Source organism: Melozone crissalis, unplaced genomic scaffold, assembly GCF_028551555.1.
Source record: "Melozone crissalis strain CALT ecotype California unplaced genomic scaffold, PUWL_Pcris_2 ptg000107l_1, whole genome shotgun sequence".
In the NCBI taxonomy this organism is placed as follows: Eukaryota; Metazoa; Chordata; class Aves; order Passeriformes; family Passerellidae; genus Melozone; species Melozone crissalis.
This window is the reverse complement of record NW_026535884.1, coordinates 218,428-242,451: the sequence shown is the minus strand read 5'-3', so window position 1 is coordinate 242,451 and position 24,024 is coordinate 218,428. Positions and strand designations below refer to the sequence as shown.

The 24,024-nt window shown below is 54.6% G+C and overlaps 1 protein-coding gene across 1 annotated transcript in view; it reads right to left on the bottom strand.

Moving 5' to 3' along the window:
* Positions 1–24,024, bottom strand: part of FBXO42 (F-box protein 42) — a 56,082-nt gene that overhangs the window by 14,739 nt on the left and 17,319 nt on the right. The window contains exons 2-4 of the mRNA XM_054291924.1: positions 20,361–20,630; positions 17,255–17,371; positions 11,069–11,203 (exon numbers count right to left, since the gene is read on the bottom strand). Of these exons, the coding sequence (XP_054147899.1) occupies positions 11,069–11,203; positions 17,255–17,371; positions 20,361–20,613 (505 nt within the window). The 5' untranslated portion in view covers positions 20,614–20,630. The remainder of the gene's footprint in view (positions 1–11,068; positions 11,204–17,254; positions 17,372–20,360; positions 20,631–24,024) is intronic.

Here is a 24,024-nt window from a genome sequence, read left to right as displayed (position 1 = left end):
TATCCTCTAAAGAGCACCCTGTAGGCACGGCCAGAGGATTACAGGATGATTTGGGATGGAAGGGACCTTAAAGCTCGTCCCATTCCACCCCTTGCCATAGGCAGGGACACCTTCCACTGGACCAGGTTGCTCTAAGCCCTATCCAGCCTGGCCTTGGACACTTTTGGGGATGGGGAATCCACAACCCTTTTGGATGCAGTCAGAGGGAGGAAGTGCAAAAAGCCTGGGAAGAGCCAGGGCTTTGCTGCTCCCAGTATTTGCTACAAGGACAACAGTTATTCACTGAAACCCCAGCATCTTCCCAGCACAGCAAAGGAAATTCAGTGCAGCTCTTCGCACTCCCCTCCTCCCTTGCTGTGTCCTCCTTCACTCCCGTTTTCAACCCATTGGTTCCTGAACTTTGCTCCCTCCACGCCAGGGAAGCATTTTTCTCCTTCATTCCAGTAATTCCAGCCCTGAGCACCAAACTCCCTGAATATTTCATGGCAGAAACCAAAATCCACCTTTGGACAGCAGTCAAGCAGGAATGAGGTCTCTGCTGTTCCAGGTGCCTGCCCCATTCTCTGTGAGTTTTACAGCAGATGCTTTGGGGAAAGATTAAAATCAGACACAGAGCACCGGGATGCCGAGAGACTTGGAGAAGTGTGGATTACACTGCCCCGGGAATGCTGCCTGCCCAATCCCGAGGATTACACACCTAATCCTGGTGGACCGAGTCCTCAAGGCAAAGGCTGGGCTGCCTCGGAAGGAGCTCTTGCCGATAGATGTCAGCACAGCCTGCCCGAATTTCCCGGCAGGATCCTTCCCTCCCAGCTGACAGCGCAGCCGTGGGATCGTGGGATCGCGGGGTTTATCCCGCTGACCCCGCAAGGGACAGGGAGGGAGCTGCCCCGGAGGCAAGGCCTGTCAGAGACCCAGGAAAGCGGAATAACTGGGTGTGAAACCATCAGGGAATTTGTGTCCAGGGAAACCGTCACCCCCGGGTGCCTCCCACGCCTCGGGAAGGAGGGATCGGCTCCCTCTGAGGTGCAACACATTCATGAGATGTGAGACACCACCAGTGTCAACAACCCCGTGTGCGGCTCCGGGGTTTTGAGCCTTTTTCCTGAAAAGGAAATAAACTGGAGATGCTTTGTCTGAGCCACAGTTTGCAAATTCCTTGGCTCTAACCAAATTCGGACAAGCAAGAAATTAAATTCTCTGCAAGGCTGGCAAATCAAACGTCAGGAAAAAGGGGAAAAAATCCTGATAGAAAAAAAAAAACCCTCTTGGAAAATCCAGCCTAACTTCTGCCTAGGTTAAAGGGATGACAGTCCTGCACTTTGGGATCATTAAAATATAAATTGTTCTCCTAGTGCTGGCTTTCCAAGGTGGAGGAGGGAATACCAAGTACTAGTAGTAGTAGTAGGAGGAGGAGGAGTAGTAGTACCTGCTACTACTACTAGGAGGGATTCCTGCTCAATCCTGGAAATGTCCAAGGCCAGGCTGGACAAGGCTTGAAGCACCCTGGGATAGCGGAAGGTGTCCTTGACAGCAGAACGAGGTGAGAGCCCAAATTTGTACTGAGGGAAAAGAGAAGCCACAGGAACTGAGGGAAGGGGGAATCCAGAGGAACTGAGGGAAGAGGGAATCCAGAGGAACTGAGGGAAGAGGGAATCCAGATCCCCACTCCAGCACCCCCTTCCCTTCGAGCTGCTCCTCTTGCAGCCTGCTCAGCCCTTCCCTCTGCTCCGTCCCCACAGGACTGTGCCACGTCAGGCTGAGCTGTCCGGGCAGGGCAGGAGGGCATCCTCGGCCTGAGGGATCATTCCCTGAGGGAGAGCCACAGCCGGACCTGCCTCCCTGCCCTGCTGACCCGGCAGCCCAGCCCTGCTCCGAGGAGCCCATTTCCCACAGCAGGGAATGCTTTCCCCCACGGATAAAACCCGGCTGAACTTCCAAGTCCTGCAATGCATGGAGAGCAGGGAATGGGAGAGGAGAAGCGCTTTGGGCTGCCGGAGTAAAACCCCTGTGCCAGCCCCGACTGAGCCAGCCCTGCTCCTGGGCACATCCCCACCTCCATGAGGACATCCCCACCTCCCTGGGCACATTCCCCGCTCCCTGGGCACATCCCCACCTCCCTGGGCCGGTAATCCATGGCTCCTTCAAAGCCATTCCCGGCTGCCTCGGGCACCGCATTCCTGGAGGCCCAGGCACACCTCAGTGGAATTGCTGAGCTGCCTCTGCCCCCTCCCCGTGCCTCGGTGACCTTGGCGGATACCGGGAGCGCTGGAAAAGCCGTGGGAACGCGGCATTGATAAGGATAAGGCGCTGCCAGCTGGAGGGAGGGGCAGGATGCAGCCAGGTAGGGTCGGGGGAAGGGAGGGAGGAATGTGAGAATCCCACATTTCAGATGTGGGATTCGGGAGCAGGAGGTGCAGGGATGTTTTCCCCTGGTGGTGATCGGTGATCCTCACCCATTCCCCATCCCACTGACCGGCTGCCGCAGACAACTTTTACGGAAAATCTTTTCTTTAGGATTTTTCGTCCTGAGAAGCTGAGAGGCCTCAAGAACAAAATATAAACGTTGATTATCTGCTGCTGTGGAATGCAACACGTGGATCTGTGACTGGTCTCATAGAGTTGTTTCTAGTTAATGGCCAATCACACTCAGCTGGCTCAGACTCTTTTGTTATCATTCTTTTCTATTCTTAGCCAGCCTTCTGATGAAACCTTTTCTTCTATTCTTTTAGTATAGTTTTAATGTAATATATATAATAAAACAATAAATCAAGCCTTCTGAAACATGGAGTCAACATTCTCATCTCTTCCCTCATCCAAGAACCCCTGTGAACACTGTCACAGCCGGGCTCTCCAAGCCTTGGTTTGCAGGGAGCAGATCCCAGACAGGGAGGGATCCCAGGCAGGGATCTTTTGGCTTTTCCTGCCTGGTTCAGGAACGGCCCTTGTGGGATCAATCCCTGCAAACAGCTCACCACAAGCTCAGTTTGCAGCTGTGGGATCAATCCCTGCTCACCACTCACTCAGTTTGCCCGTGGGTTTTGTACCCGCGGTCCCTGGGACTGTTCCATGCCAGGCACGGCAGGGTGGCCATCCAAGGATGGATGCCACTGGAATGTGGTTTGCATCCAGACAACAAAAACCTTGCAGAGGTTAAACACAGGCAGCAATGGCATGAGCTGGAGGAGGACAGAGCCTGGCAAATCACAGGGAGGGGAGGTGTGTGCTGTAAACCTAAACCGTGGATTAATCTCCTGGAAACCCAAATAGGCGGCAGCTGACACAGAAAAAAAAACACACCAACAAAACCCTTCACTTGATTTGGGTTGATTTTTCATCTCTTGCCCTTGAGATATTTCATACTGAACGCCACAAATTCCATTAGAGACGTTCTGCAAAACCAGCCAGGCAAAGAGAGGAACAAATGAACATCAGATGGATCCAGGGGCCCTGCTCCCACTCCAGAGCTGCCAGTCCACCCTCTGCAAGGGCAGGAATGAAGTCCAATCTCTATATTCAGGGATGCTGCTGGACAGTTTGTTTGTTAAAGCCTTGGCAGGAGTGGTCACTCACCTCCTTGTAAAAGTGGGAGTCCAAAAAAGCAGGAAAACAATCAATATGCTTAAACTGGAGAAAGCAATTCCAAGCAATCTGTGCTGGGACAGCCTCTGCCCCAAAGGGCAGGGGACAGAGCTTGGAAAGTCCTGGTTCTGCTCCAGAAGGGCAGAAATGAGGGGTGGGATGAGGAAGAAATGAGGGGTGGGATGAGGAAGAAATGAGGGGTGTGATCAGGAGGAAGCTGGGTGTGTGAAAAGGAAGAAATCAGGGGCAGGAGAAGGAAGCTGCAGGCTCACAGGATTAAAGCTGAGCTTCCAAAAGTGCCAAGTCACTCTGAGTTTGAGGGCTCCAAGAGCCTTTGGGGGGTGGTGGGAAAGCCATGGATTTTTGGAGGATCACACAAAATGTTTCAGCTCTGCAGAGGCAGGAATGGGCCCCACTGCCACCAAACTCAAAGGGCAACGAGGAGAAAACCACTCAGATGAGGAAAAGAGCTGGAAAAAGCTTTTCTCTCTTCCAGGCTCATCCAGACTGCTCAGAGCACGAGGGATTTCCATCCAGCCCATTAACCTGCTCCACTTTGGAGGCTCAGGCACTCAGCCATAATTAGAGAGGTTGTTCCTTGCCAGGAATCAGCTCCTGGATGCCCCAGGCTCCTGGGAGGCCAACAGGGACACATGGCTGCGGGGGCTCAAGGTGATCCTGAGCCTTTTATAAAACTGAGCTTTCCCCTCAGTCACACAGGGAGCTCAGAGGCCAGGGGGGCACTCTGCAGAGTTCTGGTCAGGTCAGGATTTTGGGGGGTTTTAATGCCCAAAGCAAGGCAGGGATCCCCTGTGAGGGAAGTGACTGCAAGGGGATCAGAGCTGCAGTTTGGGGTCAGGGCAGAGCACCTCAGTTACTGCTCTGCAGGAAAAGGAATCCCAAAATCCTTGAGGTGGGAAAAGCCCCCAGGACCATGAGTCCAACCTGTGCCCAATGCTCTCCTTGTCCCCAGCCCAGTGAGTGCCACCTCCAGGCCTTCCTTGGACACCTCCAGGGATGGGCACTCCAACCATCCCTGGGCAGCCCCTGCCAAGGCCTGAGCACCATTTCCATGCAGAAATTCCTGGTGATGTCCACCCTGAGCTCCCCTGGCCCAGCCTGAGGCCGTTCCCTCTCCTCCTGTCCCTGTTCCCTGAGCACAGCCCGACCCCTGGGCTGTCCCCTCCTGTCAGGAGCTGTGCAGAGCCACAAGGGCTCCCTGAGCCTCCTTTGCTCCAGGCTGAGCCCCTGCCCAGCTCCCTCAGCCTCTCCTGGGACTCCAGCCCCTTCCCCAGCTCTGTTCCCCTCCCTGGACACGCTCCAGGTCAATCCTGAACTGAGGGGCCCAGGACTGGACACAGCTGATGACTCTGAACTGAACAAGTTGCACAATATGCACTCACAGAGGGTTTAAATCCACACATGAGGAGCTCCCCACTATTCCCACACCTCTGATTATTCCTCACATTCCCCCTGAGCCTTTGGACAGCCCTGCTCCTGTCCCAGTGGGATTCATTCCCTGAGTGCCAGTGTGGCTCTGGTTTGTGACTGCGCCCAGCTGGAACCTGTGAGATCCTGTGGGATCCTGGAGATCCTGTGGGATCCAGCACCACCCCCCTCCTCGGGAAGCCCACTCAGTCCTTCCCTGCATCTCCTTCAGCTCCACAAAGCTCCCAGAGCTGAGGAGATCCCAGCTGAGGAATTCAGCACCGTGAAACTCCAGCGACTGTTTGGGAAATTGTTTTGAAAACTCGCTGCTGTTTTCTAGAAGGGGCAGATGAAAACAAGGCTGGGCTTTTTAGCTCGGGGCAAGGGTTTTGCACAGCTTTGTCAAGGCCAAACCTCTCTGCTCCGGGAGGGGGAGGGAGCGACGGGGAGGTTTCTCCACCAGGACCACATCTGACACCAGGAGTCTCTGCCGAGCCTCTCCTGCCTCCTTCGGGCTGTTGCTTTTGTTGACACAACACCATCAAAGGCACCTTCCCCTCAGTCACAAAGGGAAACTGATCCTCCCACTCCCGGCACGGCATGCAGGGGGCTGGGGCGGAGCTGAGCCGCGAGGAGCCGCTGGCAGAGGGGTTTGGGGTTTTACTGCGTCCTGCTAAGGCCACCCAGGAGGTTTAGGCACAAACTCCAGGCTGGAGCAGGAGGGAGATCAGCCAGGACCCACACTGTGAGGGCAGAGGGGATCAAAGCCTCAAGGAGGAGCTCTGCCTCCAAGCCTGGTTTGATCCCGAAATCCTGAGGAAGATGAGAAGCTTTCCCATGTGCCCAGGGACAGGAAGAGCAGGAGAGAGGGAGAGAGGTCCTGGGGAGGTGCCCGTGCTGGGGCAGGGTGGCCCAGGGCAGCAGGAGCAGCAGCAGCAGCAGGAGCAGCAGGACCAGGAGCCTCCTCCCAGCAACAGGAAAAGCAGAGCCTCGGGGCTCCTGAACCCCTGTGGGATCAGAGAGGGACATCCCAGCCTGGCTGAGGGAAACCCACAGGGACAGGAGGGACAGGGCCCTCCAGCCCTCCTGCATGCCCAGGTGGGAGCACTGGGGGATGATAAAACAGAGCAGAGAGGAGGATGTGCATGTCCTACAGCAATGCCTCTCCCTGCAAAGCCCTGGTTGTTCCAGCACCATTCCTGGCTTTATAAACACAACAGGGCTCAGTTTTAAAGGGAGAAGCTTCTCCCCTCTGTGCCATGAGCTCCTGGCCTTTCCTCCCTAATCCAAAAACGCTTTTTCTGGTGTGGTTCTGAGGACTCTGAGGAACTGGAACCAAGGAGCCCAGGAGGGACAAAGCCTCCTCAGGTCAGGATTTTGGGGGGTTTTAATGCCCAAAGCAAGGCAGGGATCCCCTGTGAGGGAAGTGACTGCAAGGGGAACAGAGCTGCAGTTTGGGATGAGGGCAGAGCACCTCAGTTACTGCTCTGCAGGAAAAGGAATCCCAAAATCCTTGAGGTGGGAAAAACCCCCAGGACCATCAAGTTGACACAGCCTGGAGCAGCCCAGCAGGGCACTGGGGACACTGGGGACATTCCCCATTCTGCCTGTGAGGTGTCCCTGCAGGATGTGGCCAGGAGGAGGCTCAGATGGTGCCAAAGCAGCTGGGGCCCTCTGGGAGCCTCCAGCAGCCTCCCCTGCACAGGGAGGGTGGGAGCTCACCAGGAGGGTTCCACAGAGCTGCATGGGAGCAGCACAAATCCTCCCTGCCAGCAGGGCAGCAGATCCAGGGATGGATCCAGGCATCAGCAAAGGCCTCAGCACAACCCCCAGCAGCTCCCATTGCATGAAACAATGGAATCATGGAATGCTCTGGGTTGGAAAGGCCCTCAAAGCCCATCCAGTCCCAGCCCCACCATGGCAGGGACACCTCCCACTGTCCCAGGGTGCTCCAAGCCCTGTCCAGCCTGGCCTTGGACACTTCCAATCCGTGCCAGGGCCTCATCCCCCTCACAGGGGGCAATTCCTTCCCAATGTCCCATCTGACTCTGCCCTCTGGCATTCCAGGCCCTTGTCCAAAGTCCATCTCCAGCATTCTTGGAGCCCCTCCAGGTACTGAATGTCCTGCAACTCTCAGTTTCAAATGGGGTTTGGTTTCTTTCCTGGCTGTTCAGCCCATTTTTGGGGAGCACCAGGGACTCCCAGCACTGAAACCAGCGTGCTCCACCAGCTAGACTCTCAGGAGTGGAGCTGGATAAACAGATTCCAGCATAAACCACCCCCAGCCCTCCACCAGGATGCTCTGAGCACAGATGGGCCCAAATTCCAACAACTGCCCAGGCTAACTGTGCAAGTGAGGGCAAGGAAAGCAACCCCCAACATGGAAAAAGCCCCTGCCTGCCAGGGACCACCTACCCTGGGACAGCACTGCAGCACATCCCACACGTGGGGCTGCAAATTATCCTGCTCCTGCTCCAGCACATCCTGCGTGGGATGGGAAGGGTGGGAGCAGCTCCACAATGGCCAGGAGAGCTCCAGGGAGAAGAGCTGGGAGGCACCTTCCCAAAATAGAGATCCTGCTGCCTGCCACCCTCCTTTCCAGAGCTTCCAAGCCCACCAAAAGCTCTCCATAAGAGCCAGGCACCAACTCTCTTGTGCTGCTCCAGCCCCATCCGTCACACGTCAAAGCCATTGTTTCAGATCTAAGCGAAAAAATACTTTGAAACCTCAAAAATTAGGGTTTTTTGAAGTAATTATCTCCCTCCTCCGTCTCTGAGACGAAAGAAACCCAAGCCAATTATTTCTTTGAAGGCTAAATATTTACTCCCAGATGAAGCAGCTTGGGCTGGAGGGGAATTATCCAGCTCTGATGTCATCTCATGCCTGGGAGCCAGAAAACCCGGATGAAAACAGGTAGGAACAAACAGCAACAACAACAACAAAAGGGTGTCTTCTGCTGGAAAAGCCTCTCAGGAAGGGATGGAGTTGTGCCCAAGACATTGTGCTCCCATTCCCTGCCCAGGGCTCCTTGGAGGAGATGCTGAATGAGGGCACACGTGGAGTGTGAGGGAAGCTCTCTGAGCAAGCCCTGGCCTTGGGGAAGAGCCAGAGTCTCATTCCAGAGCTCTGGAGTCTGTGGGGCAGGTGTGGGAACTCCTCCACAGCAATTAGCCTGCACACACAATGAGTGGTGATCGATCAATGTCAACTCTTCGGTTTTTCTTTTAGAAAGCCCCCTCCTGCCTTATTTACATCGCAGCATTTCAAAGCTCTGCCCCCTCCAGGCTCTCCTTTCCCAGGCAGGCGCTGCCACCCCCAGTTGGGGGCACCCAAAGGAAGAGTTGGAGCTGTGGGATCCCACCGGGGCTGACTCACCCCTTTGGAAAAGCAGGAACCAGAGAGTTCCCCGAGCCCGGCCTCCAGTTTCAGCTGATCCCATCTCAGCCATGACAGCGTGCAGGAACAGCTCCTCGGGGGATCTTCCCTTCCCTTCCCGTGGGACCCAGCCCCGCCACGCATTCCCACAGAGCCACAACATTCCCACAGAGCCACAACATTCCCACAGAGCTGCTCTTGGGGAGCACCACCATGGGCTCAGGGCTCTGGGATGGGCTCGGTGGGCACTGGGGACAGGGCAGGGCAGGGTGTCGCAGGCATCTTTTCATTAAAAATCTTTCATTTAAGATTTTTTCCTCCTGAGAAGCTGAGAGGCTTCAGGAACAAAATGTAAACAATGGTTATCTGCTGCTGTGGAATGCAACAGGTGCATCTGGGATTGGTCTCATGTGGTTGTTTGTAATTAATGGCCAATCACAGTCAGCTGGCTTGGACAGAGAGTGAGGCAGCTGCCTTTGTTATCATTCATTCCTTTCTATTCTTAGCTTAGCCAGCCTTCTGAGATGAAAGTTTTCCTTCTATTCTTTTTAGTATAGTTATAATGCAATATGTAGATCATAAAATAATAAATCAAGCCTTCTGAACATGGAGTCAACATTCTCGTCTCTTCCCTCACCTGAAAACCCCTGTGAGCATGGTCACAGAAGGGATGGGCTCCATGGGGCACTGGGGACAGGGCAGGGATGGGCACTGGGGACAGGAAGGGCAGGGATGGCTCTGTGAGGCACTGGGGAGAGGGCAGAGCTCCCCTGGCTGCAGGAATCCATGGCCTGGGGCAGAGAGAGCTCTGCAGAGCCCAGGAGCTGTGTGTGCATCCTCCCCTCTGCAGCCCCAGCAGGGCAGGAGCCCCTTTAGGGGACTGGGGTTTGTTTTCTCCTCTTTTAAATCCACAACTCCCCAATTCTCCCCTGTGGGAGTCCCACAGGGGCTGTGGGACACAAAACCAGAACTCCAAGGAAGTGTGGGTGGATGTCCAAGCACCAAGGGAGGTGCTCACAGCTGGAAATTCCCAGGTGACACCAGCACTTGGGATTTGTCTGCAGTCTCTCTGCAGCTCTCCTGGAGCCCCCTCAGGCACTGCAAGGGGCTCTGAGGTCACCCTGGATCCCTCTCTTCTCCAGGTGAACGCCCCCAGCTTTCCCATCTCTCTCTATATCCATCTCCACCTCTTGTCTCCTTATCCCCTGCATTTTGGACGACTTCAAGTGCTCCAGACTTTAAACAATATCTGAGCAGCCCACAATACCTGGGGCACATGAATTCTGTGCCCAACAAGGAAGGCTGCTGGATGCTGAGCGCCTTTTCTCCTTCCTCCTGCCAAAACAGCTGCTCCAACACTGATTTCTTTCCCTGCCCCAAGAGCTTCCCTCAATTCTGCTTTCCTCAAAGTTATTTTAGTGGAATTCAGAAATTAAAAGGAAAGAAAAAGGCAAACTGTTGTGGGTGACATTTCCAGCACAAAAAAACCAGTGTGGGAAATAATCTGTGGTGTTTTCCTGCCCTCTGAGGGTGCCCGGACAGCAGGAAGGAACCTGCTTTCCCACGCTCTCCCACCTGCACGGGCTTGTCTGCTCCACCCCCCAAAATACCTGCAGTGGGAGCCACTGCAATGAGCAAAGAAAATCTCAGCTTAGGGACAGTGATCTCAGCTTTGGGACAGTGACTCTCACCATGGAATCACGGAATGGGACCTCAAACACACCCAGTGCCATGGGCAGGGACACCTTCACTGTCTCAGGGTGCTCCAGCCTGGCCTTGGACTCTCCCAGGGATCCAGGGGCAGCCTGAGCTGCTCTGGGCACCTGTGCCAGGGCTGCCCACCCTCACAGGAACAATTCCTAATTCCCAATATCCCATCCAGCCCTGCCCTCTGGCAGTGGAAGCCACTCCCTGTGTCCCCTGTCCCCAGTCCCTCTCCAGCTCTCCTGGAGCCCCTTCAGGCCCTGCAAGGGCTCTGAGCTCTCTCTGGAGCTGCTTCTCTCCAGGCTGAACAATCCCAATTTCTCAGATTCCTCCAGGCTGAACAATCATCACATCACATCACATCACATCACATCACATCACATCACATCCTTCTCAGCCTACTGCAGCATGAACAATCCCAACTCAGCCTTCCCCAAATGAACAATTTCAACTCTCTCAGCCCTCCTCAGGCTGAACAATCCCAACTCAGCCTTGCCCAGGCTGAACAATTCCAACTCAGCCTTCCCCAAATGAACAATAAATGAACAACCCCAACCCAGCCTTCCCCAAATTAACAATCCCAACTCAGTCCTCCCTAAACGAACAATAAATGAACAATCCCAACTCGGCCTTCCCCAACTGAACAATCCCAACTCTCTCAGCCCTCCTCAGGCTGAACAATTCCAACTCAGCCTTCCCCAAATGAACAATCCCAACTCAGCCTTCCCCAGGCTGAACAATCCTGATTTTCTCAGCCTCATCACCTCAGGCTCTGGTGGCTGCAGGGAATGTCCTTTACCATGCACGACAGGGACCAGCTGCTCCCCAGAACCCCCCAAGGCGGTGCTGAGGACTCAGACTGTGCCCCAAACCCCACATTTCTCCAGATGCAGCCCAAACGCGGTGGGATGAGGCTCAGACACACCCAGAAGCACAGAACTGAGCCCTGGGGAGGAGGGAGGGGCGTGGGGGGGCTCACCTGAGGCCAGGGGCCGGATCCACTCCTTGCTGTTGAGGTCCAGTCTCCAGAGGTCGTTGAAGGCGGCGTTGCAGCTGCTCTGGGTGCAGCCCCCGAACACGTACATGGACTGGTTGGGGTCGTAGTAACACGCACCTGTAAGGGAGCACAGCCCTGTCACTGCTGTCCCCACAGCCCTGGCACTGCTGTCCCCACAGCGCTGGCACTGCTGTCCCCACAGCGCTGGCACTGCTATGTGACCCACAGCCCCTGTCACTGCCCTGTCACTGCTGTGTGACCCAGAGCCCTGTCACTGCTGTCCCCACAGCCCTGTCCCTGCCCTGTGTCCTGCAGCCCTGTCACTGCCCTGCTGTCCCCACAGTCCTGTCACTGCCCTGTGCCCCACAGTCCTGTCACTGCTGTCCTCACAGTCCTGTCACTGGTGTCCCCACAGTCCTGTCACTGCCCTGTGCCCCACAGTCCTGTCACTACTGTCCTCACAGTCCTGTCACTGGTGTCCCCACAGTCCTGTCACTGCCCTGTGCCCCACAGTCCTGTCACTGCTGTCCTCACAGTCCTGTCACTGGTGTCCCCACAGTCCTGTCACTGCCCTGTGCGTTGTCACTGCTGTCCCCACAGTGCCCTGGCACTGCCCTGTGCCCCACAGCCCTGTCACTGCTGTCCCCACAGCCCTGTCACTGCTGATCTGTGTGACCAAAGATCCTGTCACTGTCCTGTGCCCCACAGCTGCTATCACTGCTGTCCCCACAGCTGCTATCACTGCTGTCCCCACAGCCCCATCCCTGCCCTGTGTCCCACAGCCCTGTCCCTGCCCCGTGTCCCCCCCCCAGCTCAGGCCTCTCCTCCCTGCAGAACAGCAGCCAGCCTGCCCCAGCTCCCCAGAACCACAGGGCATCCCCGAGCAGGGTGAAGCTCCAGCAAGAACCTTCCCAAGAGGATTATCCCTCGGGCAGAGCTGCTCCTCAAAGTGCAGAGAAAACTGCCTTAGAGGCCTGGAATTAATGAGCTTAGCTGTGATTAAAGCACTGAGCTCACTGACCTGCCCTGAGCTGGATCACAGAGCTCACAGACCCCTCTGCACCCAGCCTGGGCTCTGTTCTCTTGTCAGGATTTCACCCCATCTCATTTAGAGCCCCACTAAAACCCAGGATCATCCAGGGGCATTCCCTCTTTAGTTTTAGGGTTTCTTTGGGTGGAAAACACTGAATGGATTTAGTTGGGGCTTTTTTATGTCCCAACAAAATTCAGTGACCCCCAGAGTTTCAGCACTGCAGAAGTGGCTTATCTTTGGAAAGGAATCAGTGATTCTGGTGTTTGAAGGCACTGATGCTGAGGGAGAGGAGAGCTCTGGCTCTGAGCCCCCTGTGGGAAAGGATGAGGCAGCCAGATGGGGAACAGGGAGGGAACACCACATCTGACATCCCCTCAGAGACACCCAAGAGCTCTTGGCCCCAAAACAAATCCCATGGAAGTGTCTGCAGCACCCAGGTACCTCTGGCCAGGGGGAACTGAAACACGGATTAGGGAGGGCTTGCTCAGCTTGTCTGCCTTGGAGGCTGGGCAGAATTCTGGATTTCCCATAAAATTCCATGTGGGATAACCCCCCCACAGCAAAATCACTGAGATTGTGCTCTCCTACTTCTTTTTAGAGTCATTTTAAGCAGCTGAAGGTAAGGAAGGCTGAGCAGCTTGAGGGGAAAAAATAGGGAAAATCAGGAAAAAGCAAGCACAGTGAAAAGCTGAAGTTTATTCCAGCCTGTGGGAATTCCACATGGGATTGTTGGGGCTGCTCTGGACTCTGATGATTCTTGTGGATCCAGCTCAGGATATTAGATATAAACTATCTATAAACATATCATGGAATACATGATATGTTTATAGATCGTTTATATCAGGTGTAGAATAAATCAGAGGGAAATTGTGCATGCCCCTGATGGTTTTAGGGTTTCTTTGGGTGGAAAACACTGAATGGATTTAGTTGGGGTTTTTTTATGTCCCAGCAAAATTGAGTGACCCCTGGAGTTTCAAGTGGCTTATCTCTGGAAAGGAATCAGTGATTCTGATGTTTGAAGACACTGATGCTCAGGGAGAGCAGAGCTCTGGCTCTGAGCACACTCCTGACTGCCCTGCCCTGAGCAATGAACCAAAGGAGATTTCCACCAGGAGTGGCTGACAGCCAGGGCAGAACTGACTGGGGAGGGAAACCAGATGGAAAGCACATTCCCTTCACCATCATCAAAGAACATTGACTTCTGAACCTCAGAGAACATGAAATAAATTCACCCATCCCAGTTCAAGGGTTGTATTTCCCACTGGAGAGATTGGAAGGAGCTGGCTGGGCTGTAAATCTCATTCCCACATGGTTCTTGGGTTGGAGGGTGACAGCCCTTGGTGTTGGGCACTGCAGGGACCCAGGGGCAGCCAGAGCTTACAGGGAACAATTCCTGCCCAGTATCCCATCCACCCCTGCCCTCTGGCAGTGGGAGCCATTCCCTGTGTCCTGTCCCTCCATCCCCTGTCCCCAGTCCCTCTCCAGCTCTCCTGGAGCCCCTTCAGGCCCTGGAAAGGGCTCTGAGCTCTCCCTGGAGCTTCTCCAGGTGAACACCCCCAGCTTTCCCATCTCCTCCTATCTCCATCTCCATCTTTATCCCCTCCCTCCCTCAAACGCCATTGTCCTGCTCCTTGCAGTGCAGAGCCTGAGCAGCCAAAAACTGGGGGCTATTGAGCAAGGCTGGGTGCTGGGAGGAGCTGCAGCCCTGCTCCAGGAGCAGCCCATCCTGTAAAACAAACATTCCAGCTCTCACCGCTCCCGTGGGTTCGTCAAACCCACAAATTGCTGTAATTACTCATCCCCGTGGTGCCACCAACCCCAGGCTCCTTGGAAACAAAAACAATAAATCAATGCTTAAAATTAGTCACTCCTCCAGCAGAGGATCGATATCCCTGGCACAAGGGTCGGCATTCCTTTGCTGCTTTTCCGTTCCTGCATTCCTGAGCCTCCTGACATCTCTTTCCGACTGCGGGCAGTGATTTCACCCCGTGACTCATCGCCCTGCTATGACCTCGCAGGTTCATACATAAAACAGCTCGGTGACTCCTGTGAACATCACCCAAAAATCCCCAAACACAGAGGATTCCTGACCCTGAACACTCAGCATTATTGATGTTTCACATCCTGCAGTTCTGGAAAAGTGACAGCCCGTCCACAGTTTGTTCTCAGAGGTGTGATCCCCGCCAGGCTGAGCCTTCCATTCATTATTCCTTATCAAGCACTTCTGCCATTCCTCCCTTCAGGACTCAGAGCAGACAGGTTGACCTCCAGCTGCTTAGAATTCCCCTCCTTGTCCGTTTGTGCTCCCTTTGAGAACTTCTGGGACAGTTCTAATAATTCCTGGAAGCGACAGCGAGCCCCAGCCAGGGCTTTGATGGCAGCACTGACTCGTGCCTGGGCGGTGACGTCTTCCCACAAAAACCAGCAACCCACTCATCCCTCCAGAAGGGCTCTGTGACTCCTGCCTGCTCTCTCCTCACTTCCCAAACTCCTGTTCCCTCCACCTCAGCTCACTGTCATCCCGTGGGATTTTGGGTGACAGTTCATGGTTTGCCTTTCGGAACTGACGATTTGTAGCTCGGCTTTAAGGCTGGGCAGCGAACGCTGCTGCAGGGAAAGCAGAGGCTGCAGATCTGGGCAGCTGCTCACAAACCAATCCGTTTAAGTCAGCAAACAAGTTAATCCAGATTAGCTTTGTGCCCACAAAGTGCATTACTAACGCTGCCGTGGCCACCGGGGCCGGGCAGAGCCGGGGCACTGTCACCGAGCGAGGCTAATACGGATTACACGCTCCGAGGGCAGGGGATTTAGGGAGACAACTCACTTTGCAGCCAGGAAGCCCGTGGCAGGCAGCAGGATGAAGGAAAGAGCGCACAGCGCTCTTTGGGGCAGCTCTGAGCCTTTTCCAGGCAATTTCTAGCTGGCCTGAGCGCTCAGCAGTGGCAAAACCGCTGCTAAAATTGAAGGGAAATACACGCAAGTGTGAAGTCGTTAATAAGCACTTCAGTAACGCTGCTAAAAATGAGCTGTGAACTGCGGAGCCTTTTCATCCTCCAGGAAGGCCAGGGTATCTGGGCAGAGCACAATGACTTCACCAGAGCTCCCCGCAGCGTCTCCCGGACTTGTCTTGGCAGGAGGCAGCGCAGCGGCTGCCTCATCAATTATTGCTTGGGAAGATGAAAATGTGCTGCCTGCTGCTCTTGGAATGGCAGGGCTTGCACCGTGTTTATCTTGCCTCAGAAAAAATGCAATTTGCTTCCTGGAAGAGCTGGCCCCCAGAGGGCTCAGACTCTGTGCTGAAGTCACAGGATGGAATTTTTGTTGTGTTTTTTTTTGCTGGAGCTGAGGCAGCTCAATGCTGCTGCACTCCAAAGAACAGGGTTTATTTCAGTATCTTTCCCTCTGTGGCACTGTGTTAGGGATCTTTTCTCTTCCTGTTCTCTTCCAGAATCTTGGAAGCAGGGGAAGAATTCACCTAAACATTGAGTGGTGCTGTTGACTGAATTGCTCCCTTTTGTCAGCAAATCCACCTGCAGCTCTGCTCAGTTTGAGCCCAGCACACTGAGAATTCCCAGTTTTCCTCACAGACGTAGAGGACTGTGCCAGCAGCTGCTGCACATCCCTGAGTGCTGCTCTTCCCAAAACCCACTGGCTTTGATGGCAATGACTCCAGCCCAGGGGCTGAGGGGGACACAAAGCTCAGGCCCAGATCCTGGGGAGAGTTCCAGGTCCTCAGCACAAGGACCCTGAGGGGCTGGAGCGTGTCCAGAGATGGGAACAGAGCTGGAAAGGGGCTGGAGCACCAGGAGAGGCTGAGGGAGCTGGGCAGGGGCTCAGCCTGGAGCAAAGGAGGCTCAGGGGGCCCTTGTGGCTCTGCACAGCTCCTGACAGGAGGGGACAGCCAGGGGGTCAGGCTGTGCTCCAGGGAACAGGGACAGGACAAGGGCAGCAGCCCTTGCTGTGCCAGGGGAGATTTAGGTTGGATATTGTGAAAATCCCTTCATGGAAAGGGGGTCAGGCACTGGCACAGACTGCCCAGGGCAGTGCTGGAGTCACCATCCCTGGGTGTGACACTTGGTGACACGTTTTGGTCAAGGGCTGACCCTGTGATCTGGGAGAGCTTTCCAGCCTGGAGAGCTGCAGAACGATCCCTGCACAACCAGAAAGCCACAATCCCACCCCCTTCCACTCCATCAACACTTCCCAGGATCAATGAGCCCACCAGGACCAGCAGCTCCCAAATCCCTGCTCTGTGCTGAGCCTTGGCACAGCTGTGGGCTGAACACTGCGGAGATGGGCACGTGTGGCACTGGCAGCCCCCAGGGAGGGACTGTGGCACTGCCAGCCCTGAGGGAGGCACATGTGGCACTGCCAGCCCCCAGGGAGGCAGCTCCCATTGGGATTCCAGGGGATGGCTCTGCCAGCCTCTCAGAGAAGCAGCTCCCAGTGGGATTCCAGGGGATGGCACTGCCAGCCCCCAAGGGAGGCAGCTCCTATAGAGATTCCAGGGCATGGCATTGCCCATTGGGATTTCAGAGGATGGCACTGCCAGCCCCTGATGGGAGTGGGATTTTAGGGAATGGCACTGCCAGCCCCTAAGGGAGGCAGCTCCCAGTGGGATTCCAGGACATGGCACTGCCCATGGGGATTTCAGGAGATGGCACTGCCAGGTCCCAAGGGAAGCAGCTCCCATTGGGATTCCAGGGCATGGCACTGCCCATGGGGACCCCAGGGGGTGGCATTGCCAGGTCCCAAGGGAGACAGCTCCTATGGGGATTCCAGGGCACGGCATTGCCCATTGGGATTTCAGAGGATGGCACTGCCAGCCCCCGATGGGAGCAGGATTCCAGGGGATGGCATTGCCAGGTCCCAAGGGAGACAGCTCCTATGGGGATTCCAGGGCATGGCATTGCCCATGGGGACTCCAGAGATGGCACTGCCCATGAGGACTCCAAGGCATGGCACTGCCAGCTCCCAAGGAAAGCAGCTCCTATGGGGATTCCAGGACATGGCACTGCCTATGGGGACTCCAGGGGATGGCACTGCCCATGGGGACTCCAGAGATGGCACTGCCAGCCCCCAGGGAAGCAGCTGCCATGCAGGGAGGCACTGCCAGGGCACTGCAGGATACTCACTGTGTGAGAAGCGCTGGGTGATGGGGGTGCCAGGGTAGGGGTAAGTGCGGCTCTCCCACTGGATGTTCCCTTCCTGCACTGCCTTGATAAAGCCGTGGTAGCACTGATGGGCCACACCTGGGGAGAGAACAACACTGTCAGCAAAGCTGGGAACTGCTGGGGGAGATGAAACAGGAAAGCCTTATAAATATGATTGCCTGGCAGAAGATTTTGAGAATATAGAAACTATAAGTGAGATTGAAATGAAAGGAAGCTTTGAGATCCCTCGGCTACTGAACAACAGGAAAATAATGGTGTGGCCAGCTGAAGGTGATCCCCTTTTGATGAAACAACACCCTCTGCTTGCAGGCAGCTCCAAGGGTCAGAGCAGACCCTACAGCTTGGCAGAAGGGGCCCAAAGAGGAGTTTTTAGGGTTTAAAATGTAACACAGTATGGTAATGCAATGATTCTTATAGGCTGTATGGAAATGCTACAGGATTTGTATCTTGTACTGGATTGGTTGGTGAGAATCAGAATATTCAACACAGGAGAAGATTTATGGTATTGTAATGGGAACCTCGCTCTCTTACCCTTTTACTCTCTCACCCTCTCATCCTCTCTGCCCCTCTCCTCTCCCAGCCCTGCTCCAGCTGTGTTTGGCAGCTCCCAGCAGGGCCCTGCACCCAGGCCCTTTGCAATAAACCCCAAGTTCCTGACCTGGCTGCAGAGATCTCTCGTGTCCATCTGTCCCGACTATGCTACCCCCGATGCTCCTACAGGGAACAAACTGTGCCTGCACGATGACAGCAGCTGCAAAGCCCCGTGTTTGGGTTAGAACCACGCTGGGAATGTGGGGATTAAAGGAATAAAGACAAGGGAACTCTGCAAATGTGGAAGTCAGCAGCATGCACCGGCCAGGTCACGACATCCCGGCAGCTCCAGTCGGGAAGCGGAGCCTTTGGAAAGGAAGGAAGCACTGGGGTGCTGTGGGGAGCTTGTGCTCAGCCCTCTGTGCTGCACCCTGTTCCCTCAGCACACCCCAAGGGGCAGCTCCCTTCTCTTGAGGGGCCTCAGTGCAATAATCAACTTGTGAGAGTGTGAATGCAGGTACTGGCCAGGGATCTGAAATGAACCGGAGTGATAAAAATCAACAGGGATGCTCCAAGGCTGCCACTAATTCTGGAATGGGCCAGAGGCTGCTCCCTGAGGAGACAAAAGGGTCTGGAGAAGGTTTCTGGCTGCAGCAGCAGCTCAGCAGACACTTGGTGGCACCTGCACTGAGGATGCCACAACCTGCCAAGAGTTTTTCCCCAAGTCCTGTGCCAGGAACACCCCCAGCAAGAAATCCCACTCTGGGATACAAAGCAAGAAGGGGTTTTTAAAATAAAATATAAAGCTTGGGGTCCTTGAGGAGCTGATCCCTGAGAGTCACACGGGAAAGGGAATGTGAGCTCCAGGAGTGCACAGCAGATGTATCCTGGCAAACAGGAAAAATGAACCAGGAGAACACGAATCAATTGTTTACCTCGAGTGACCTCCCTGGGCACAGCTCACAGGTGGTGGCTCCAGAGCTTTCCTTGGCTGGAACTGCCCCAGAAGGGCCCAGCTGCCCTGCACCACCCGTCCCTGAGAGGTGACACAGCCCAAAGCCAGGCTGTGCTCAGCCCCGGGCTCCAGGGAAGTTTCCCACATCCCTCTGGGGTGACTCCCAGCTGTTTGTCCATCCCAGCTGCATCCCTTGCAGGCCATCCAGGAAACAGCCAAGCAGCCACTGGGAGCTGCAGCACTTGGGAAAGGCCCTTCCCCAGGGCTGGGGGCAGCTGCTGCCCCAAAAGGATGCACAAAAAAAGGGGATTTTGGGCCATGGGCCCTGCTGGGGTAGCTGTGGTTTTTTTAACCCCCAGCCTGTTCAGCTCTGGGCAGAGTGGGAAATGCCTGGGATCTTTCAGATGAGGAGAAATCCATAAATGAGCCATCACCTCACAGTCTGCTAAGGGCATTCCTCACCTGACACCCACTCCTGTTTTCCACAAGGAGCACATTCCCCTTGTGCAGCAACCTGTCCCATTATAATCGACCTGATTTATAAACGAGGTTTATTTCTCAGGAATAACCTGAGCTGCTGTCATTAATCCAGGGTTTTCCCATGCTGTGGGAATGGCAGGTGGTGGAGACACAGAGTGGGAAAGCTTTCCATGGCAACACCCGCTCCTGTTTTCCAGAAGGAGCACGTTCCCCTTGTGCAGCAACCTGTCCCATTTCCTAGGACTGAACTGCTCTCCTCTGAAACTCCTTGCTTTTAAATGAAGCTCATGATTAAAGTGTGCACCCAACAGAATGGTACCAGAAATCACCCAATGTATTAAAATAAAATGAAGCAGAAGGTTCTGCTTGTATCCTTGTCCAAATTTTCCCTCCTTATTTGCTGTATCATACTTCTCCAGCATTAAAATACCCCCACAGGGCTCTGGAATGAGTGTGCAGAGGCAAAGGAAGGATCTGTGTCTCTGGGCTACTCTTCCAGGAAGCTGGAACATGCACATCTCTACTCATGCAGATTTTATGCTGCACTTATCTCCAGCAGAGCTGTAAGAAGCAGAGCCAGGGCTGTTGGAAGCAGCAGCTTTGGGAATGTTAATTACTGAGCAAGAGGCAAATGAAGTGCAATTAAAACCCCATCAGCCATGGGACACTGGCAGGGGCTCTGGGGAGGAGGCTGCAACCCAAGGTCACCAGTGCAGCACTGGGAGCACCCAGAGGCAGCAGAGGAGCTGCTCTGTCCTGGGGCTGGGCTTTGGTTTAGTTTGGGCTGGAAGGGACCTCAAAGCTCATCCAGCTCCAACCCCTGCTAAGGGTGGGACCTTCCACTATCCCAGGGCACTCCAAGCCCTGTCCAGTCTGGCCTTGGACACTTCCAGAATGGGAATTCACGGCCCCTCTGGGTTTTCTACGCTGAGGGGTTCAATTCTGCACAGCTCCAGGCCTGCTTTGAGCAAAGCCAGGGACCCCATGGCTGTTAGGATTTCTCTGGGATTTCACAGAAATCAGATTTCAGAGTTTGAGGGGAAAACAAGAGAGCTGGGTTCCAAACCCCACAATCAGAGAAATTGCTGCCATCACTTGTACCTTTGATCAGTCGATACCACTGTTTGCAGACAAGGGCGGCGGTTTTGTGCTCCTGGTAGGGAGAGAGGAAGGACAGGATGTATTCCAAAACCTCTTCTGGCAGCTCCAGCATCGATCTGGAGCTGGGCCTGGGCTCCTCCACCTCCAGCTCGGTGTGGGGCTCTTCCTCCTGCTCCATCGTCCCTTCCACGGCGGCCTCCTCTGCATCCACGGCCATGAACCCGTCATCGTCACTGTCCGAGGAGCTGGCCATGGCATCCCCTGTCACAGCTGCCAAAAGGGACAACAGGGAGGTCACAGGGAGCACCAGGAACAGTCATGGTCACTGTCTGAGGAGCTGGCCATGGCATCCCCTGTCACAGCTGCCAAAAGGGACAACAAGGAGGTCACACGTGTCAGAACTCAGTGCAACCCTCTGGGTATCCAGAGTTTCCAAGGACCCCGTTGGGGAGCTCAGAGACCCTGGCATGCTGCCCACAACACCTGGGGATTTGATTTTGACCCCTGGAGCAAGTTGCCAACTTTGTATGAGGACATGAAAGTCACACAGGTTTGAATGGTGTAATGACAAAATGATCACAGGGTGAAAATGCAGATTTTAGGATTTTTGGTCTGGGGGTTATGGGGACAAGATGGAGGAACTTGGGTGCGTCCAGCCTTTCTTCTTCTTCTTGTTCCCCATTTTCTGCAGTGATGTTGGCACTTTGGGATTGGTTTAGAGTAGAAGTGCACTGTCTAACATAACTGATGGGAATTGGGAATTAAGGGTAAATATGTTATAGGTAGTTTGTAGTATAAAAGGACAACACAGAGTGCCTGTGGCTGCCCTGCTGAGCAGATCTCAGCTGCGCAGAAAGAAAATTTTATAGGTAAGAATTAATAAACAACCTCAAGACCAAAAAGTGAAGAGTCCAGACTCATTCTTCAGTTGCATGGGTTGAAACGGAGACAGAAACACAGACACCCTGCACATCTGGGGCCAGCAATTATCAACCAGAACTCGAGCACACGGAGCACACTGAGAGTTGTGTGCCACACCAGAGGGCTGTGCCACAGCAATCACCGAGTGCACGAGGTGGTTTTGCAGTTTTGCAGCAGCTGAGGGTTTAGGAAGGGCTTTCCCAGGTCACTCCATCCCTCCCCACCCTGCAGTGGGGAGCAGAGAGCCAAAGCCAAGCCCTGGAGCTGCTGCTCCCTCGCTGGGCACGAGGAGACGTCGCCTCGCCCTGCCCTGCCCTGCCCTGCCCAGCTGGGATGGGGAAAGGATCCCTGGGGAACCTCACCCGAGCTGAGACAGGATCACAGGACATTTACAGTCCCTGTGGAACCTGTTCTGCCAGCCAGGCTGTTTTACCCCAAACAACTCTTTGGGGGGGAAAATGCCCTGCCTCGTTTCCAGCACCCTTTTCCCTTTATTTGTGAAATACCTGCACACAGCCCTGGCTGGCAGGAGGTGAGGAAAGCAAATCCCCCCAGGATTTATTGCTGATGGAAGGCTGGGAGAGCAGAGTTGTATCTCCAGCTATTCCCAACATCCCCAGTGTAAGGTGACACCTCGATGACAGAAAAGTGTCATGAAATAAATCCACCTTAACGAGTGGCTGTGTCCAGTTTGGACAGCTGGCACAGTGTGAGGTTAAATCCATGCAAATCCAGACAAACAGCCTGTCCTGAGCACAGCAGCAACACTTTTCCCTTCCAAGGTGGCTGAGTGGAGACCAAGGGAGCAGCAGCTCCCTCACTGCTCCTGGATCCTTAACCCAAACCACAGTAACAGCTCCTGGGGATGACATGGGGCTTTCTTCTCCAGAAATTCCCTTTTTATCCTTTCCTAGCATGAGGAAAGGACCCAAACCAGGGCAAGCTCCCTGTTCTTTGGGTTCCTCCCAAGCCCACAAGGCAGAGGCTGCCCAGCCTTCCCCCAGCCCTGAGCTGACCTGGATTACTGGAGACAAATCCACACAGTCCATAGGAGAAACTCAACCTGCAGCAGGCCAGGAAGCAAACCAAGACAGCTTTTCCCTAACATCCTCCAATATAAGAATATTATCATTATTTTTTCCAAATCCCAGCTATCCCAGAAAATACAGCTGGAAGGAATTGAAGTTATTGATGTCAGGGTTTAACGTGGGCTACCTAGCAGGATAAACACCCTGATACAGAAACACCCTGATACAGAAATACCCTGGTAACAAACCCCATGTTACACCACATCACCTTGGGTCATCGACCTGATTTATAAACAAGGTTTATTTCTCAGGAATAACCCGAGCTGCTGTTATAATCCAGGGTTTTCCCATGCTGTGGGAATGGCAGGTGGGGGAGACACGGAGTGGGAAAGCTTTCCATGGCAACCAGTTCATGCCCAGGAAAGTGACAGGCGACAGCACCAGTCCCCAGCGCTGTCAGGTTCCCTGAGGAAGCAGCTTTGGGAAATGCACAGGGCTGTCAATCTGTGGGAGGAACCACGGCAGAACTCAGCACGTTTCCCATGTCAGAAATCCCTGCTGGAGTCACTGCTGTGCAGGGGAGGCTTGTGAAGTGTTCACAGGGGTTCTTGGAGTGGAGAAGAGATGAGGATCTCTTGCTTCAGAAGGCTTGATTTATTATTTTATGATATATATTACATTAAAACTATACTAAAAGAATAGAAGAAAAGGTTTCATCAGAAGGCTGGCTGAGAATAGAACAGGAAGGAATGATAACAAAGGTTTGTGGCTCGGACAGAGAGCCCGAGCCAGCTGACTGTGATTGGCCATTAATTACAAACAAACTAACATGAGACCAATCACAGATGCACCTGTTGTGTTCCATAGCAGCAGATAACCATTGCTTAGATTTTGTTCTTGAGGCCTCTCAGCTTCTCAGGAGAAAAAATCCTAAGGAAAGGATTTTTCATTAAAGTTGTCTGGGACAGAGGCTGGAACCCAAACTCTGTGACAGGGGCACTGCTGCTGCTGCCAGGAACCCACCTCACACAGAACAGGCACGAGCTCCCAGGGACTGAGGGAAAGGAAAAGTGGAGTTGTGCTAAAAAATATGAAAGAATGGCGGGTTGGGCCTTTTCCAAGCAAAGGCATCTGTGGCTGGGAAGTGCCTGTGCTGGTTTCCATCCTGACACAGCACGGAGCCAGCACTGCTGGTGTTCCTGCCCAGGATGGGGCTGTGCCCCTGCCCAGGATGGGGCCGTGCCCCTGCCCAGGATGGGGCTGTGCTCCTGCCCAGGATGGGGCTGTGCCCCTGCCCAGGATGGGGCCGTGCCCCTGCCCAGGATGGGGCTGTGCCCAGGATGGGGCTGTGCCCCTGCCCAGGATGGGGCCGTGCCCCTGCCCAGGATGGGGCCGTGCCCCTGCCCAGGATGGGGCTGTGCCCCTGCCCAGGATGGGGCTGTGCCCCTGCCCAGGATGGGGCTGTGCTCTGCCCAGGATGGGGCTGTGCCCAGGATGGGGCTGTGCCCCTGCCCAGGATGGGGCTGTGCCCAGGATGGGGCTGTGCTCTGCCCAGGATGGGGCTGTGCCCCTGCCCAGGATGGGGCTGTGCCCAGGATGGGGCTGTGCTCTGCCCAGGATGGGGCTGTGCCCCTGCCCAGGATGGGGCTGTGCTCCTGCCCAGGATGGGGCTGTGCCCCTGCCCATGATGGGGCTGTGCTCTGCCCAGGATGGGG